Genomic DNA, 17,995 nt, shown 5'->3' with positions numbered 1-17,995 from the left:
TTTGCATGTTGCCATTGTTATTGTGCGGTCATTTGTTGTTTTTCTTGTAGCATTGTTGTAATATATGTTGTTGTTGTCATTTTTGATGTTGTTGTATTTTTTGTTGTTGTTGTAATTTTTGTTGTTGTTGTCATTTTTGTTGTTTTCATTTTGTGACGCAGTTGCATTTCTTAATTTTGTTGCATTTTGTTGCTGTTGTTGTTGTTGCTGTTGTCGTTATTGTTATTTTTGTTGTTGTTATTATTATTACTTGTTGTTATTCCTGTTGTTGTTGGAATTGTTTTTGCTTAGCGTGTACTGCACATATCGTCCCCCAACATTCGTTGACTCATTCAGTCATTCATTCATGCTCTGCTTACTCCATTCATGAAGGGGACGCACATGCACACGCACACACATACATCTACATACATATATATATATGCATTCATTTATTTACATTTCATATCACACGCATGCCAGATCTTTGCGCTCTTACAGCTGAATATAACGGGAAGGCATGCCACACAGCGCTTTCAACGTTAAAAGCTTTTCGGCAAGCGCCTTTTAAAAAAGCAATTTGCAGCTCCTCTCACTCGCTCCCCCTCCGCTGACCAGCCTAATCCTGCCAGGATTGGACTATTTTGGCCATCGAACTGTAATATCCGTTCACACGATTTTTCTCGCATTTTTTTGTTTAGACTGTGTTAATATAACGCGTCACTCATGGCGTCAAAATAGCCAAAGCAAGCAAAGAAGGCTTAAAAGAATAAAAAAAAACGTAAAGAAAATAGCCGAATTGCAGCATTGCCGCGCTTAGTGTCTGGAGCTGGCCTGCGCACACGCGCCTACTATCGCCTCCACAGTCCACGGCACTTGTGTCGATTTCAGGCTATTTGTTTGGTTTCGCAACTTCTTAATCCTTTGGTTATGCCACTCTGGCCGGCACAAATCTCTAAGCTGTCATGCTTACAGGCGCCCCCTCAGCACATTTCGCACACCCTGACATCTCACATTTCCACTCAGTGTCCGCTTTGTGCAATATTCCTCGCCTTTCTTCATCAAGCGATTTCACGTTTTTTCCACTCTTTCGCTTTTCTTCAACTGTGTCGTCTTACACTTTCGACAACACCTACGAAATCCCTTTAGTGCCCGGCTTATCCTTGTCGTTGCCTTGGCTTTACAAATCTTTCATTGTGTCTGCGTGTTTTCTGTTTGTTTGTTGTTAGTGTTTGAAGGATTTTTGCTGCGTGCTTTCTTGCTGGAAAAGTTTTCGTTTGATTTCTGTTCTTCGAAGTGCGCTTTTAGGCGTTTTGCATGCCGCTTTATTTTTGTTTCGGCTATTCAAAACACTGCGGTGCAAAGTTGTCTTGAAAGTACATAGTGTTACTTTTTTTACTTTCTTCACGAGTATTTTGCAACTCGCGGAAGTTTGGAGGAATCTGCCAGCTTGAAACAGATTTGCTGCTCTTAAGGGTAGTGAATTAGGAGTTGCTTTAGTGATTTTGTGGAGAAAAAGTGTGGAAGGGAAATCACTTTATTAAGTTTAAGCGTTGTTCTCTTGGCAGAATTCTATTTTGAGCTAAATTTTTGTTTAAACTCAGTTTTTAGTCAATACTTGTATGTAATGAGGGTAAGGAGCTTTTTAGAGTAGGCGTAGGGCGTCAACAAACATTTTGAAGGTCGTCAAGTTTTCTGCTGTAGTTTCCGAAAGCGGGTCAGAAAGCTTTTCAAATTATGCATCTTCGGTGTATTATAACGCAAACATTTCCTTTAAACATTTCTATTCCAAGGAAATGTCGAGCAATTGAAGAGTATAACCTGAAAACCAAAGATTTGTTGCTTTTAACGTATCAATAAATCATTAAATACAGACAATACGCTGAAAAAAGAGCTTAATTTTCGGTCTTGATAACAAAGATTTATTTTGGTCGCACGATTTTGCGTTGGAACCCTTTGACGTTTCATCACAGGAGAAAGTTTAGCACTCACCACGAATTTCCATAACTCCAATGGTTTCAGAGTCTTAAAATTGAACGCTGTAGTTGTTATTTTTACTGTCTTGAGGTAAGGTCCCTCAGCTTGTTGAGTTGACATACATATGTAGATCTTCGTTCAGATTTTGTGTATTTTTATTTAATAGACTTCTTTGACATGCCGGGAAGTGCTTCGTCAAAAGGCCATCAGACCAAAACGTGGTCATTTATGACATAAGATTTTTTTCAATCTGTGGATTTTTAAAATAATATTTTTCGAGCGGGTTTTTTTTTTTGAGTTTGCCGTCATCTTTAAGGGCTCTTGCCGCCCGAGTTGAATATATGATTCACCGAAATAAATAAGAAACTTGTTTGTGTTCGACCTTCACGCACCATTTGACGCTTATCTTGCAAACAACTACGAAAATACAACAACTATTTATTATTACTTAACGCCTGGCAAACATGCTGGGCAAGCATACAAAGAAATAACATAAAGATTTGATCTAAATCCACATACCATACATACATGCAGGCTTACAAAGCTCTTTGCTGACGCATGTCTCGCTATGATTTGACCACATAAATATGACCAACAACTGCACCAACACGTTTCCCATTGCACGTGAAATTGAAGTTTTCTCCGCCTCGAACATATGTTCGCACACCTAAAAGTATGCAATGATATAGCATAAATACTGCCAGCCATTCTCGCACTGCTGTTTCGAAATTTCATTTATTTGCTTAAACTGCTGTCACTTGTGGGTCCATATTTCTTTTTTCACATGCAGCATTTCTGGCTGTCAACATTTTTCTATTATCTTTTGTTGCTGCCTGATTAGGTTTCGCAAACTATCCCGAGTTGACGGTGTGAGGCTCGCCTGCTTTTGGGATTTCTTCTATTTTTGTTTATTACAAATTTGTATGTATCCGCAGACATGATTTTCTTATATGTATATGTATGTTTGCGTGAGGGTAACTATTTGCGGTATTTATTTGTTGCTTACAAAGTGGAACTGCGGTCAGTTCGTGGCGGTTGGCCTTCTGCTTGAATGCGGACTTCATGGAAGCGCTGGTCAAGCAATTTTTTCGGCGGAGAGAAGACATACATGTTGTATTAGTTGTTGTTGTTTGGCATCTGTGTATTTGTACGCTTACGTATTTGTGCTTGTCACACTGTCACAGCGGCAACGCTGAATAGCCAGCTTGGCATATTATTCGCCGTGACAGGAATAGTTCCATTTTGACAGATACAATTTTCACTAAAATGATGTAAGCGCAAAACAGTGTGTCCAAAGTGATATTTTTGTATGTGTTATTTATAGAAAGAATTCAAAAAAACTTTCAACAAAAAAAAAAAAAAAAAAAAATTAAATAAACCAATATTTGATATTTTTTGTTGTCTTGTACGGAAATTTAAACTTTTTACTAAATCTGTGGACAATACTAGATACTACTATATACCCTGTAGAAAAAAAGTAACACTTTTTCATAATTTTAAATTTGTTACTTTATTCTTCAAAATTAATGTCGTTCCTCTCAAAGTGGTCCCCCTTAACCCTAACACAACATTGTGCCAACGTTTTTTCCAATCCTCGAAACAGTTGTTAAAGTAAATTTCCGGAATAGCCTTAAATTTACGTAGCGATTTACGTTTTATGTCTTCAATAGACTCAAAACCGTTTCCTCGGAATGGTAGTTTGAGCTTGTTGAACAACCAGATGTCACACGGAGCTAAATCAGACGAATACGGTGGTTGTGGCACGCTATTGGCTGAAAATTTGGAGGAAAACTCACGAAAAAACGTGGCAGTAAGCGACTGTGCATTATCGTGGTGCTAAAATCAAGAGTTGTCGGCTCATAATTCCGTCCTCTTCTCACAAATGTCTTTGTGCAAACAACGCATAAAATTCAAAAAGTATACCTTTATGACAGCTTGGTCGGTCGGAAGGAATTCGGTGTGCGCCACACCACGATAATCGCAAGAACTGTCAACATAACCTTGATTTTTGACTTGCTTTGACGTAGTTTTTTTCGGCTTCCACTCACCTTTCTCACTATATTCGGCCGATTGATCTTCTGTTTTCGTGTCGTAAGCATAGATCCAAGACTCATCGCCAGTAATAATGCATTTCAAGACATTCTGGTAGTCGGAAAGCATTGCTTCACAAACTTTAAAGCGACGTTGTTTTTTTTTCGACAAAATTAAGGGATTTTGAAAACAATCGTGCTTTCACTTTTCTTGGACGAAAATGATCTTTAAAAAAGGTTTTCAGTGATCCTTCCAACAATGCCAGAATGATCTCTGACTGTTGATCGTCGATTCTCAAGCACCACTTTAAAGTTAGAAACTAGCGTAGGGAAGTTTTTAGTGAGGAGCACTCCCTCAAATATAGCATCAGGATAGTAGAGCATTTTTAAATCAGAACCGGCTGCAATTAAGGAAGAATAAGAAGGCGAAGTCATCAGGAACTGTAAAGCCGATAAGCTAATCAGAGAAGGCACTCGTGCATGTAAAATTTATATGAAAGATGTGCAGTGGAGCAACCAGTTTTCTTCTTGCTTTACATCATAGCCTTTGCCAGACTGAAGTCGAATCATCTCGACAGTCTGGCTTTAGTTGCATTTGGAACAAGAGCCGTGAAAATAATGAAAATAATGTGTGTTATGGATATTTAATAATGGTTGTCAAAAATGTCTTTGATAAATTGGCGCTGAAAAAGTTCTAGTTTTTTGCACATCGGGTCATGCTATACCTTTCTGGAAAGCTCATTTCACGCGCTAACACGTGTTTCTTTTAAGTCATTCGTGAGTTATAGCGTCGCAAACATGGAGCATAATAAAGAGAAAATACGGTTATTTTACAGTACTACTACGATAAAGGCAAAAATGGATCTCAAGCCACCAATAAAATTTGTGCAGTTTATGGACCCGATACAGTTTCCATTTTCACCGCACAACGATGGTTTCAACGTTTTCGTTCTGGTGTAGAGGTGGTCGAAGATGCCCTACGCTCCGGAAGGCGTGTTAAAAAAAATGCGATAAAATTTGTTAATTGGTCAAAAGAAAATAGCTTTAGAAGCCGTCAAGCTTTTTGGGCATGAGTCATCAAAAATTCATTTCCAATTTCAATAAAAAAAAAATTCAATAAAAATACCGCAAGACTTTTTTGACAACCCATTATTAATCTTTATGACTTCTGAGGATATTTCCGTTAACTTAGCTTATGTTTAATGTTTTAACAAATTACTAACATATCGCTTTTTTAGGCGAACTGTTAGCACTTATTTTAAAAATTGGTATTTTTGAAACGCAACAGGTCAAAAGAAACTAAAATCTCAATGTACTAGAATTTTATTTTACGAAATATTTTTAGCAGTAGTTTGTAAGTTTGCTAGCAAAGACTTTGTCTACGTAAACTACGAAATTTTTTTTGCAAAATTTTTAGTACTAAGTTTTCCAAGGATATGTTGTTAAACCGTAAGTTTACAATTATCCTCGACTTAGCAAAACTAACCACAACTTTAATAATTGAAAGTATTTAAAGCCAAAAATTTTAGTACTCAACTTTTTAGTACTAACTTTTAGCACTAAGTACTAAATTTCTATTATATTAATGGTAGAAAAACTAACTTTAACTTTCATAATTTAAAGCCAAATCTTTTTTAGTTTTAAACTTTTTAGTACTAATTTTTAGCACTAAGTACTAAATTTCTATTATATTAATGGTAGAAAAACTAACTTTAACTTTCATAATTTAAACAATATTTTAGACTCAACTTTTTAGTTAAAGCACTAAGTACTAAAATCTATTATATTATTTTTACTTTAACTTTCATAATTTAAATCTTTTTAGTTTTAACTTTTTAGTTTTTAGCACTAAGTAATAAATATATATTTTATTAATGGAAGATTTAAGTGCCGTTATTTTTCTTATATTATTTTGTGTCGAGAACTTTAAACCACTTTTATTTCAAAAATAGTTTTTGAAACTCTAACAATTATTATCTGTGTTATTAATATTCGTGTTTAATAATACAATATTTTTTAAAAGAATCTGAAACGGAACCATCGTTAACAAAAAAAAAAAACAAAAAATAAATAATAATTTTTATGACTGATTTAATTCCATTTTAAAATGAGCTCCTTTTAAAATCACAGCGCAAATCAAATAACTTCGCGGTCTTGATTCTGTTGTAGTAAAATGTTTTCCCCGTTACACTTTGCCAACCAGCCACACTCCTCTTGCGCTCTGTTGCATTCCTCAATTTATTACACATTCCAGCTGCCGTTGGCCGATTTTAAAATTACAATATTGAATCCTTTCGGCCGGACTCTTCAGCCTGCACCAACAGCGCAGTGATAACACAGCAAATTCCACAGAAAAACAACGGTCATTCATTTCAGTTGCAAGTTTGACATGCAAACGCTGTGGCAACACAGGCAACTAGCCACAATAAAAATCTCAATGCAGCAGTGCGACACACTCACACATACATACACACTCGCAACCATCTTTATGCAAATATGTGTGTGTGTGTGCACAGTCAATCGTTGCGGAGCGCGCCAGCCAACCAGCTAAGCGGAGTCTATGGAATTCCAATAAAAGTGGCACATAGCTGGCAGCAATAATTGCTGTTGCAACAGTTTTGCAGTTCTCATTGCTGGCGAGTAATGTGTGCAGCAATTGAATTGACAACAATTGTGGCAGGGAGCAATGTAATGTGACGACAACTGCCACAGCGCAAACTAAAACAAAAAAATGGAACAGAAAAAACTTTAAAACAAAAAGTGCAAGAAAATGTTGGTCCTGTCGGGCGCACGTCCAACTTTCGTCCTGGAATACTTGCAATTTATCGGCGCATTTTCTCCTTCTTTTTCTCTCCATTTTGTTCTTTCATTGTTTCTTTTGGCTCTTGTTTTCTCATTAAATAGCCGCAGTAGTAGTTGTCGAGAAGTGTATTGCTGTCTTTTTACTATTCTGTTCCTATTTTTACTTTTTATGCTGTGGAACTCAACACCGATTTTCTATTACAGTTTTTTCTTTTTATTTATGATTCATGTTTTGTTTTTGTAATACTCATCTCTCCTAATTCATTGCACGAAAATGTGTCAAGTATCTTTCGATGGTGTAGTTAAATGAGAAAAACTTTAATCATACCGTTATTAATCCGTGAAGTGCTGTGAAGAGTGGGTTAAGCTGGGCCGTAGCGTTTATCATTATGATCTCTCAGTTACAACTCAATATTATTGAAAGTTGCAGAAATTTTACTAACTTTTTTTTTTTAATATATCAGCATTCAATGATATTTCCTCGAGCTGTTTTTACCGCGCATTAAAACTGCTATAAAGTATAGTCGATCTGAGCCTTTCAATACATACTTTGAAATATTCCTCGATAAACACAGTGTTAACTTTTTCAATAATGCGGCAAAAGTTTGTAACACCCAGAAGGAAACCACGGAGACCATTTAAATATACTTATAAATCTAAAATATATTCATATAAATTATCAGCTTGATGAGCTGCGTCCATTTAGTGATTTCCGTCTGTGCGTTTATACTCTAGCTAGTCCCTAGATTTTTGAGATATGCTCAAAATGAAACTGGTGATTTGTCAAAACCGTCGATATCGGGCTTCTGTAGCATATATCTGCTCCACTCCACTTATAGTCAACTGAGCGTACTATTTGCAACACCATCACCCATCTTGATACCCAGCATTCTTCTTCTTCTTTATTAGAGTAGACACCGCTTGCGCAGTTATAGCCGAATATTCAACAGAGCGGCAGCCGTTCTTTCTTTTCGCAATTTGCGGCAATTCAATTCAAGTGCAGCCATGCCCTTCTCCACCTGATTTCTCCAACGGAGATTCATCCTCCTTCAATCGTTGGACCGCAGATGTGCCAATGTGGAAAGGCACATATATCTTTCTCAGAACCTTTCTAACGTCGACTTATCAGATGTTGTCATCGTCCATGCCTCTGCACCATATACCAGGACGGGGATGATAAGAGACTTGTAGAATTCGGACTCTGTTCGTCGGGGTAAGACTTTACTTTTCAATTGCCTACTTCCTCCAAAGTAGCACCTGTTAGCAAGAGTGATTCTGCGTTGGCTTTCGAGGCTGGCATTGCTATTGGTGTTTATACTGGTTCCAATATAGACGAAATTATTTACGACTTCGAAATTATGACTACCAGCAGTGACGTTGAGCTTTTGGTGTTGCTCAACGTCAGCTTACACATCTATATTAGTTTTGCAAGGATACAAAATTCAGATATAGCGGCATAAAGGCAGCTTCTTTTTGTGCTATCAAAAGCAGCTTTGAAATCGATGAAGTGGTGGTGAGTGTCGATTCTCTTTTCACGTGTCTTTTCCAAGATTTGACGCTGGGTGAAAATATGGTCGATACCAGACTTTCCAGGTCTAATACCACACTGATAAGGTCCAATCAGTTTGTTGACGACTAGCTTTAATCTTTCACACAATACGTTCGCTAGAACCTTATGTGCGATGTTTAGGAGGCTTATCCCATGATAGTTGGCACAGATTGTGGGGTCTCCTTTTCATGGATTGGACAAAGCACATTTAAATTTCGTCCGACTATATTCTGCAAAGAACTGATATTCTGTATTTGACCATTGCTTTGTCCGCCGTACAATGAACAATATCGGCCCCTGCTGCTTTGTTATTCCATAGACTGGTTATAGCTATTTGGACTTCTTCAATGTTGGGCAGTGAAACGTCCGCTCCATCGTCATCGATTGGTAGCTCAAGTTCACAATCTCCTGGTGATATGCTTTCACTCAGCAGGCTAGAGAAGTGTTCAATAAGACGGCGCCACCTCCCACATATCGCGTCAATCAATTGATCTATTGAGAGAACACTTTGGTGAGCAGGCAATTTCACGGTTTGGGCCGGTTGATTGGGCACCAAGGTCAAGTGATAAGACACCATTAGATTTTTTCCTCTGAGGATATGTAAAGTCTAGAGTCTATGCGAACAATCTCGCTTCGAATCAGGCCTTGGAGCAAAACATCACGCGTGCCATTCGCCAGTTGCCAGTCGAAACGCGTGAACGTGTCATAGGAAATTGGAATCAATCGATGGATCGTCTGAGACGTAGCCGCGGATAACATTTGGAGGAGTTAATCTTCAAAAAATAAATGCCAAAGAATATTCATTCGAACGATAATAAAAATTTCCCATTAAATTTGAGGTTTCTGTGTTTTTTCTTGAAAAAAGTGGGGAACCTCGAAATAGAGCACCTTTTAAATGTAGCTGAAAATATTGTTGTAGCTTCGGTTTCAGCCGATTTGAATTTTTATTCTTGATTTAAATATTTTTGAAGTATGGCAACCCAGCTTTTTTCAAATATGGTACAATTTGCGTTTTTATTGCGTTCGTCTTATGCAATTACTTTGATTTTGAAATGTGTGGCAACTCTTTCATATGTGTGAGAGATAATTTTTTAAAAGTGTCACTGGCTTGCCATTAACATCTAAATTCTTTACAATCTTTAATTGATTTTAATTGTTATATTTTGTTTTCATAAAGGTGGCAACCTTAATTTATTTGAAAGTTTTTAATTTTTAATTTACCAAATTTAAAACCATTTTACTTCAAGCTCATTAGATATTTCGCTCACCTTATTTTTTGCTTGCTTAAAAAAGCTCAATGTGTTTTAGAAAGCTGGCAACACTGGTTTTACTAAATTTGTTAAATTTAAGATTAAAATTCAATATACATATATATTTCAAATTAATTTGCTACATTTTCGATAACCTAACTCTAACTTTTTTGAATAGGTGGCAACTCTACCATACATTAACTCAAAAGCTTTCTGCTTTTAATATTTTTTTATTCAGAAATATTTGTATATCATTTAAATATCGCGCAAACTAATTCTAAACCACCTTAACAAAAAGTTAAATAAAAAGTCAACACAAAGAAAAACAAAAAAACACGCAGAAGTCAAGCGACAAGCTAAGCGCCTAATAATCACGCACCCTGCATGTGGCCAACCCTCTCCGCTACATACAGTTACATTTACGTGTACTACTTAAATTTCCTGTGACAGCGGGAGAACCCACCGAAAACCGTTATGCGCTTTTAGTTACCGTTAATGACCATTAAAAAGGGATTAATTAGTGTAAACCTGCAAGCGCCAATAAAACAACAACAAAAATTCAATAGGAAAGCAAACATAAATTTAGGTCTTAGCTGGCTAAGCTGGAAAATTCATAAAAATGTAATAAAAGAGAAATAAACTTAAAAGGTCCAAAAGAAACATGGCAAGTACTTCAGCCCACCCGGCAGCTCTGATTTCCTGCTGCACGGACATTTTACGGGTTACGATGATGATTGACAGCTTTCGTACATATGTATGTATGTGCCGCCTTTCATATATGTATGTGCGTGTGTGTCGGATTACCTTTAGAGCTAATTGACAAGCGCAGCCTCTTCACGTAATTTTAATTAGCTCAGTTTTTTGCTTCGCTTAAGTCTACTCCCCTGAAATACATACATATTTTTGGGGATTTTTTGCTTGCGTTCTGGTAACTGTGACTAATTACTCGGGGGGGTAAACATGATTCCGCTCGTTCGTTTCTGATGATGCTGCCGTTTTCCAAATCATCTCAGCAGTTTAATTTCCGCCAACTTTTTCACACTCTTCGCTTCATTATCGCCTTCTACTTCTTTGCCTGCGCGTCAACTCAAGTTTCAGTTTCTGGCTTGTCACCTATTTCTTTTTGCTAAGTGCTCAACTATTTTCCCTTAACCGGTGTACTTAATGTCATCTCTCTATTGGGTTGACCTGGTTGACCTAATTGTGTGAATCAATCGAAAAGCTATTGCTTTTGTTGAAATCACCGTCGGGTAATTGGAGTGCGAACAGAGTGATGTAATGACTCCCAAATTGCATGAAAAATCGCTTTAATTAGTGATACTTAGCGGCTAGCGGTAATATTGGGTCAATTGGTTGAGTTCTTGCGGAAAGCGATAAGCCGAAAGAAAGTCAGCAAAGGGAAGAGTGGCGAAATGTATATTTATTACAAAACTGCTATGGATCAAGTCTTAATTCATTCCAATTATATGGAATGTAAGCACTAACACTTTGCTCCTTGTCCTTTCCCTTCTCAAGCAACTTTACTTGAATGCAGACAATAAAGACAATACCAGCTTTGATAGACATCAATGGACACGCACACGCTCTTTTCATGAAACAACTTACAAGAATCAGAAAATTATCAAATTACAATTCCGAAAACACCGATGCAAATTCTAACTGAATATTATATAATGTTACATTACTTTCCTTTATTCTGATTTGACGCAACGTATTCAGAATATTTTCCCTTCAACATTAAATCCGCGGAAACTGAAATATTCCTCAGAGCCTCAGGTTCTAAGTTCATGGCACTGAGATCATATAATATTTTCTTTTTTATACTCCTGTAACATGTTGCTAAGAGCAAAACGAGTTCTTAGGTTGACGTAGTGTATACATCTCTTAAACCTTTCAAGCCATAATAACCATATTCGGTCAAGATAAAACCCTACCGTCAGTGTGAAAATGGATGAGATCGGCGGATAACCCCGCGAGATGGTATGAGAGGGCTTTAATGGAACCGGGTTCAAAATTGGACAATGGACATGGCGCCGCCCTCTTTTTGTTGAAATCACATATCTCGCGTTATTCTTATCCTTAAAATTCTTATGTCACGTTGTGAAACCCTATTTCCTATGTAACATAATTTTAAATTCTATTTGATTCTTTCACTTTCTGGTAAACAAATCAAGAAGCAATTGATACAACTTTCTACAAAAAGTGCCTTTGAATATTAGATGTATACTTGTAAATGGAAGATCTTTTTAATCTAGTTAAACGAAGCGAGAAAGAACCATTTTATTTGAACACCCATTCCTTTTTAGTATAAAACATTGCTTAAGAGCCTTTCCATTCTAATGGAAAGTGTTGCTATTTTATAAAAACGCCTCCTTCTACAAGTTTTAACTTAGAGAACCTGAAAAGGTATGCGAAAAGTTAGCCAGAGGGTATTCATTATCGCATTAAATTCTAGTTGTAAATGCTTGGTTATTTTGAGTCGTTGCCCTAATGATGGAATGTTGTTTAGTTGTAGTTCTATGGAAGTCAGTATTCTTTATTTCGAGCCAAATTTCTTATTCTCATACAAGTATTGCCAAAAATGCATGTAATGCAAGGTTTAATATTTTTTTAAAGAATATCCTTCGTTTCCTCCACTTTGTTAGATATTTCTTAGTTTCTTACCATATATGTACCAATAATTCAAGATTTTAGACCTTGTATTACAGTAGAGGTTCAAGAAAGCATTTTACACCGCTTTTATATAGTCTTTTAGATATTGTTATTGTTGGTTTATAAATGCCGGCACCGACCAATGTTGTGAAGAGCCTTTAGCGCTTTCTTTCGCAAAGCCTCCACCTTAATATTTGTTTAATCTAGCTTAGGTAGCTTTGGGATAGCTCGTTGGTATATATTCATGATTTTTTGTTTTTTTGTAGGAGTAAATACGGAAATTTCGGGAGTATGGTAGGATGAAGTCTTTATCGTCGTAAATTATTTTAGAGAAAAAAGTCATTTTCCAGATGATCTTTGATTAAAAGTTCTCTATTGTGACATTTGTCACTAGATATCAATTTTTTTAAGACTGGACGACTTTTAAACTGATATATTTTTTCGTATAATATTTCAAGACCTCACTATACTTAAATAAATTCCTAACTGCAAAGTTATGAAATACAAGAAAAACCTTAAACTTCGGTTGTAGCTAAATTACCCTTCACAAATAAACAAATTTTTTGCAAATGTTGTGGCAAACCCCCTTCAGGATATAAAAATGTAAATTAACGCATGTGGAGAACCGAATTATTTTACTTATATTCAAATTAATCTTTAAATATACTTTTTCGACACAATTTCTTGCTGAAGCAAGGTGAGGTTTTGTAAGTAGACTCCTGGAAATATCCAATAGTAAATAGTTGACTAGGTTGTGTACTTGACCACGTTTCTTTGGGTAATAGTCCTGGCTAATGCTTAACAAGAAATTGAGCACATAACCTAATCTGAGATATCAAAAACAACCTCGGCGTGGAGTAATCTTTGAACTCTATTTTTAATATGGCTCTGGTTATAAAAGTATAATTCCAAGTGCCTTTCTGACATATCTATTGAATTGAAAAGAAAAATCCTTTAAAATGTAAACCGAACCTCTTTAAATTTTAAATTATAACCGATCTGTATTGCTTCTCCCTACTTTGCGCTACATGCCATAACTGGACTGAGCTCTCCAATTTGCAAATAAATGCACGAAGTATAATAATAAATTGATTTTCTCTTTTATACAGATTATAACGACGAGGCGAGTGGCACCGGAGTATTGGCTGGAAGTTTCGATAAATCCGTATTGCAAATATCGGATTGGCTGACGTGGGAGCAAAACATGATAAAAATACAAAGTGTTGCCGTAGACGATGTGGACGCGGTGCGGTTGGCCATCGAGAAGCAGGAGGTGAGTGCAATATGCATGGGAATGCGAGAAATTCACACATTTGCATGTGTGTGTGTGTGGGTGTGAGTATATGTCAGAGATAGCGAGCATCAATGCAAATCGAAATCGGTCACTGCTCGAGCACTTTCTCATATCCGGACACTTATGTCGGCAATGTACACGGCATGCTGCGCTACATTTTTGTTGTTTCCTTGTACAACAACAGCAGCGACAATAAATTGTTGCACGTGTGCGCTGCCAGCGTGCTGATATTGCGCCTTTTGACTGCTCGTCATTGGTTACCCAGTTTCAGTGAAGTTTTATTTTATGAGCCATTTATTGTATGAAAATAATACAAAACTTCACACACACACACAAATACTTGTAATACCGTTAAATGATTTATGCACTGTATGGAATTTCATTTTAATCGCTTTGCGCATTTTTCCCGCTTTTGCAGAAAGTTTTACGCGAGTTGAAAATGAAAAAGCCGCAACTCAATGAATTGGTTCACACGGCTGAAGTGCTGAAGGGCGACGTTAAGCGGCAACAGTTGCAGGAAAAAGGTGAGTACATGCTTGAAAATAAAAACTAGCAGCGCCAAACACTTTTAAAACGCGCTTAAAAATACAAAAGTGCAATTTTATTATAACTAGGCAACACTTGAACGGCGTATTGAGTGCGTTTGCCGTCTATTGATAGCCGATAGTTGAGTGTTGCTTCATAAAATTCACTTTTCTCTATTTCTCTTTTTAATTTATTTTATCAAAGAGAATTCGAGGCGCATAAATATATTTTACGATTGTAAAATGTAAGAAAAAATTTTTTGAGTCTTTTTAATTAAGATTTCATCAGTACCAACTTTCGCTCTTCGTAAATATTTTCCTTTGGAAATGATAAAATGCGAAGAAGAAATCATAGAAAGCTGAATACCAATGGAAAAGAAAGCAAAAGTCAGAGTGAAAGTCAAAGTAATTTACGGACAACTGAGTTTGGAAAGAGAACACCCCCTGCGCCCTTCGAGTTTTTAAGTGTTGAAGACGGTTTCATCTTGATTTCCGGTAAAACTAAGAGTCCTATGGAAAATAGTTGAATGGCAAAGTTGCTAGTAATATAAATATCTACAATATTGTGTTAACACTTTTGTAACATAATCTCAAAATCTACGTGAAAAATTCAAATTTCTTGGTTATTCGAACAAAGCCAAAGTTGCTTTTTCTATTTCACTTACTTTTTTTCGTAAGAATCGTTTAGGAGCGGCCTTTTTAACATCAGAAATATTTTCTAATATTTTCTGAGAAAACTTAGCATAATAATCTATATCGTTACTTAAAACGCAAAATAACATATCATCAATGAGTTCTTTTATTGCTTACGATTCACTACATCATATGACATATATGTATCATAAAATGTTCAGCTTCCGCTCTCGGATATAACCAATGTATGTATAACAGAAATTGTGTTTCAATATGAGTGGTTTGCATTAGATCGTTCTTCCTTCGCCTATCAACTTATGAAAAGTGATGTTACGTTATTTTACATTTCATATGCTTTAAGTGAGGACATATTTTTTCTATCATCGGAAACAGTATTTCAATGAAAAAATATGCATAGAAAGCACCGTCTTAAAAAACATCATGAGAATTGCGATTGAAAATTAAGGTCTTTTTAAGGTGATAAAAATATTTTCAATCAAAAAAATTACGATGTGCATAGGCCATGAAAAGGTTAGATTTTCGTGAGTTTCGCAAAAGAAAAAATATAAAATCAAAAACTTTTTTATTTTTTTTCACATAAATTTTGAGGTTATGTGAAAAAGAGTTAACCAAAGTGGTAACTCTTTCTATTATCTGCAACTTTGCCATTAAACCTTTTTTTCATAGGACGCGGTGTTCTGCGGGATTTCGAGATAACCCTTAAAAATTCAATCACCTTTCTCCCTTAAGCCTGCTCGTCCTCCGGTCGTCACAAATTATTTTTTCTTTCTTTTCCAATGGATTTCATCCAACTATGAGCTTCTTGTTTTAAAAATTTTCGATCCTACTTTATATGGGCATAGAAGACTTTTAAATGATATACCTTTTAATCGAAGTATATAGTCATCGGTTCCGATTACCTTATAATAAGTAATTCTAACATCGCGTTGAATACCGAAAATGAACTCAATTATTGAAATTTTATTTCCATTGTAACCATTAATGGCGTCATATTCTCTCGCGCCTTTGCTCCACCTCTAGATTTGTTAATATAAAGATAACACAAGTAATTAAATTCTTCGGAAGACAACAACAGTTAGAATTTGATAAAAAAAATAGAATTTGATAAAAAATGGTATAGCGAAATTAATGCAATTCTACAACTACGAGACCCTTTGTACGAAGGAAGGCAAAAACCAAATTTAGGGCATGTAAAAAGTTAAAATTTTTGACTCAATTGAAACCTATGTGCTTTTTTAGCGGTCCTTGATTCGTCACTTTGTTGCTCTATCGATTTCACCTCTGTTCTACCCTCTCCTAAAATTGTACGTATAAGGAGTGAGCCATTTCGAGTTTGCCTAATTTTTTGAAGAAAAACACAGAAAATTCAAATTTAATGGCGAATGTTTCATTCGAAAGAACATTCTTTGGCATACATTTTTTGAAGATTGTCTCTTTCAATTGTTCTACGCCTCAGATGGTCCATTCTTTGAGTCCAATTTTCGACCTGAATCGAAGCGGGATTGTCCGAAGTAAAAAGTCTAACGGTGTGATATCACTCGATCTTGGTGGCTAATCGACCGGCCCAAAACGTGAAATTATCTGCTCGCTGAAGTGTTGTCTCAATAAATCCATTGATTGATGCGATGTGTATGAAGTGGCGCAGTCTTGTTGAAGCCAAATGCCAATCAATTTCAGACATCAAATAGTTGGTTATCTTGGTGCGATATCGGGCGAGAGTGACGGGTACGTTTTCATCGGTATCATTTTTGAAGAAATATGGACCGATGATCTGGTCCACAAACCACACAAACCGTTGTCTTTTTCCTAAATGTGGCAATTTTCCTTGTTTACACATCTGTCGAAAATATAATTAAAAAAGTACCTCTTCTTGGATCCCACGGTACATTTTGTTATGCAAATGATAATTCAATAGTTAACCAGTTGATCGCACTTCGAGGTGACCTCATTAAAATGGCATAATCGCTCGCTATTCTATCTGTATTTCATTACACAAGTGAATTTTTTTTCATGCAGCTGCGTTCGATTCGCCACTCTTAAAAGAAGTAGACCACTTTTTATACCAGTTGCTACAAAGTATTATAGTTTTGTTCACATAACGGTTGTACGTATCACCTAAAACTAAACGATATGGATATAGGATTATATACTTGTATATATAAATGATCAGGGTGACGAGAAAAGTTGAAATCCGGTTGCCTGTCTGTCCGTCCGTGCAAGCTGTTACTTGAGTTAAAAACTACTACAGAGACGTAAAAATTGTCTGCTGGGAAGGTATGATAAGGCCTTATGGGGGCCATGGTAAAAATTGGCCGATGGGCTTTTTGGTGAAATCCCATATCTCGGCACCCGACCGACCGATTTCGACAAGATTTAGTGCTTTGCATCTATCTTCGATTATATGATGGCATGTCTTCTATGTGTGGCTTATTAATCCTGGCCATAATTCGATAGCTCGAGAACTCAAACTGTTTGAAGACAATGGTCATGGGGAATACAATATCGATCAGAACGAGGCTTGGCATCTCATGGAACTCAGTCAAATTTGTTTGCTCTGATCCATCCCACTTCTTTTTTTGTATGCCTGAGAGAGTGTTTAATCCTCCACATTTTGTCGAAAAATCTCCATAAAACAATTCATTTAGCTCATAAAATTAAGAAAAAAATTTAGATTTGAGACCATTTTTACCAAACAGAGCACTTTTTAGTGACATTGGCGATAATTTTTGTATAAGTAGGTGTGCGACTATAGCAGTACTACCTCCGCAAACCGTAAAAATATGCAACAAAACAAGTAGTAACCTCATCGTCATCATTTACTTAATTGCACACACTATAAACATCTGTATACGAGAAAATGCCTTCGGCCTTTTCAAGCATGGAAAATTATGGCAGCTTTAAAATAATTACCCCAGAGGCTAACATTGAGCATAATTAGAGAGTTGTGTGGAAGGGCGACATTAGAGGGGAGCCAACAAGCCGAACATATGCAAATACCAACTAACAGAACTTGCCACACACAGCAAAGCCGAACAGCCATGCAGTTAAACGGCAAGGGAAGGGGCACAATGTTCACCTTTGACTTTGTTTGCGGTTCGCAAAACAGCCGCAACAACAACAATAAGCGTAAAAAGCAGAGCAAAAGCAACATAATTATACTAAAAGGAAGGATAACAGAAAGGAATAACAACAGGCAGCATGAAGTATGGCATAATGTGGCATGAACTTTTGGAATATCAGCAAAACATGCACACGTCCACACACACACACACACACATGCATGG

The 17,995-nt window shown here is 36.4% G+C and overlaps 1 protein-coding gene across 9 annotated transcripts in view; it reads left to right on the top strand.

The window, feature by feature from the left end:
* LOC126759481 (dystrophin, isoforms A/C/F/G/H) overlaps positions 1 to 17,995 on the top strand; it is a 558,659-nt gene that overhangs the window by 107,892 nt on the left and 432,772 nt on the right. For all 9 annotated transcript variants that reach the window (XM_050474347.1, XM_050474333.1, XM_050474325.1 and 6 more), the window contains 2 exons: positions 13,349 to 13,512; positions 13,952 to 14,057. In XM_050474347.1, the coding sequence (XP_050330304.1) occupies positions 13,349 to 13,512; positions 13,952 to 14,057 (270 nt within the window). The remainder of the gene's footprint in view (positions 1 to 13,348; positions 13,513 to 13,951; positions 14,058 to 17,995) is intronic.

Source organism: Bactrocera neohumeralis, chromosome 2 (genome assembly GCF_024586455.1).
Source record: "Bactrocera neohumeralis isolate Rockhampton chromosome 2, APGP_CSIRO_Bneo_wtdbg2-racon-allhic-juicebox.fasta_v2, whole genome shotgun sequence".
In the NCBI taxonomy this organism is placed as follows: domain Eukaryota; kingdom Metazoa; phylum Arthropoda; class Insecta; order Diptera; family Tephritidae; genus Bactrocera; species Bactrocera neohumeralis.
The sequence above is the reverse complement of the archived record's forward strand: the minus strand, read 5'-3'. Positions and strand labels throughout refer to the sequence as shown.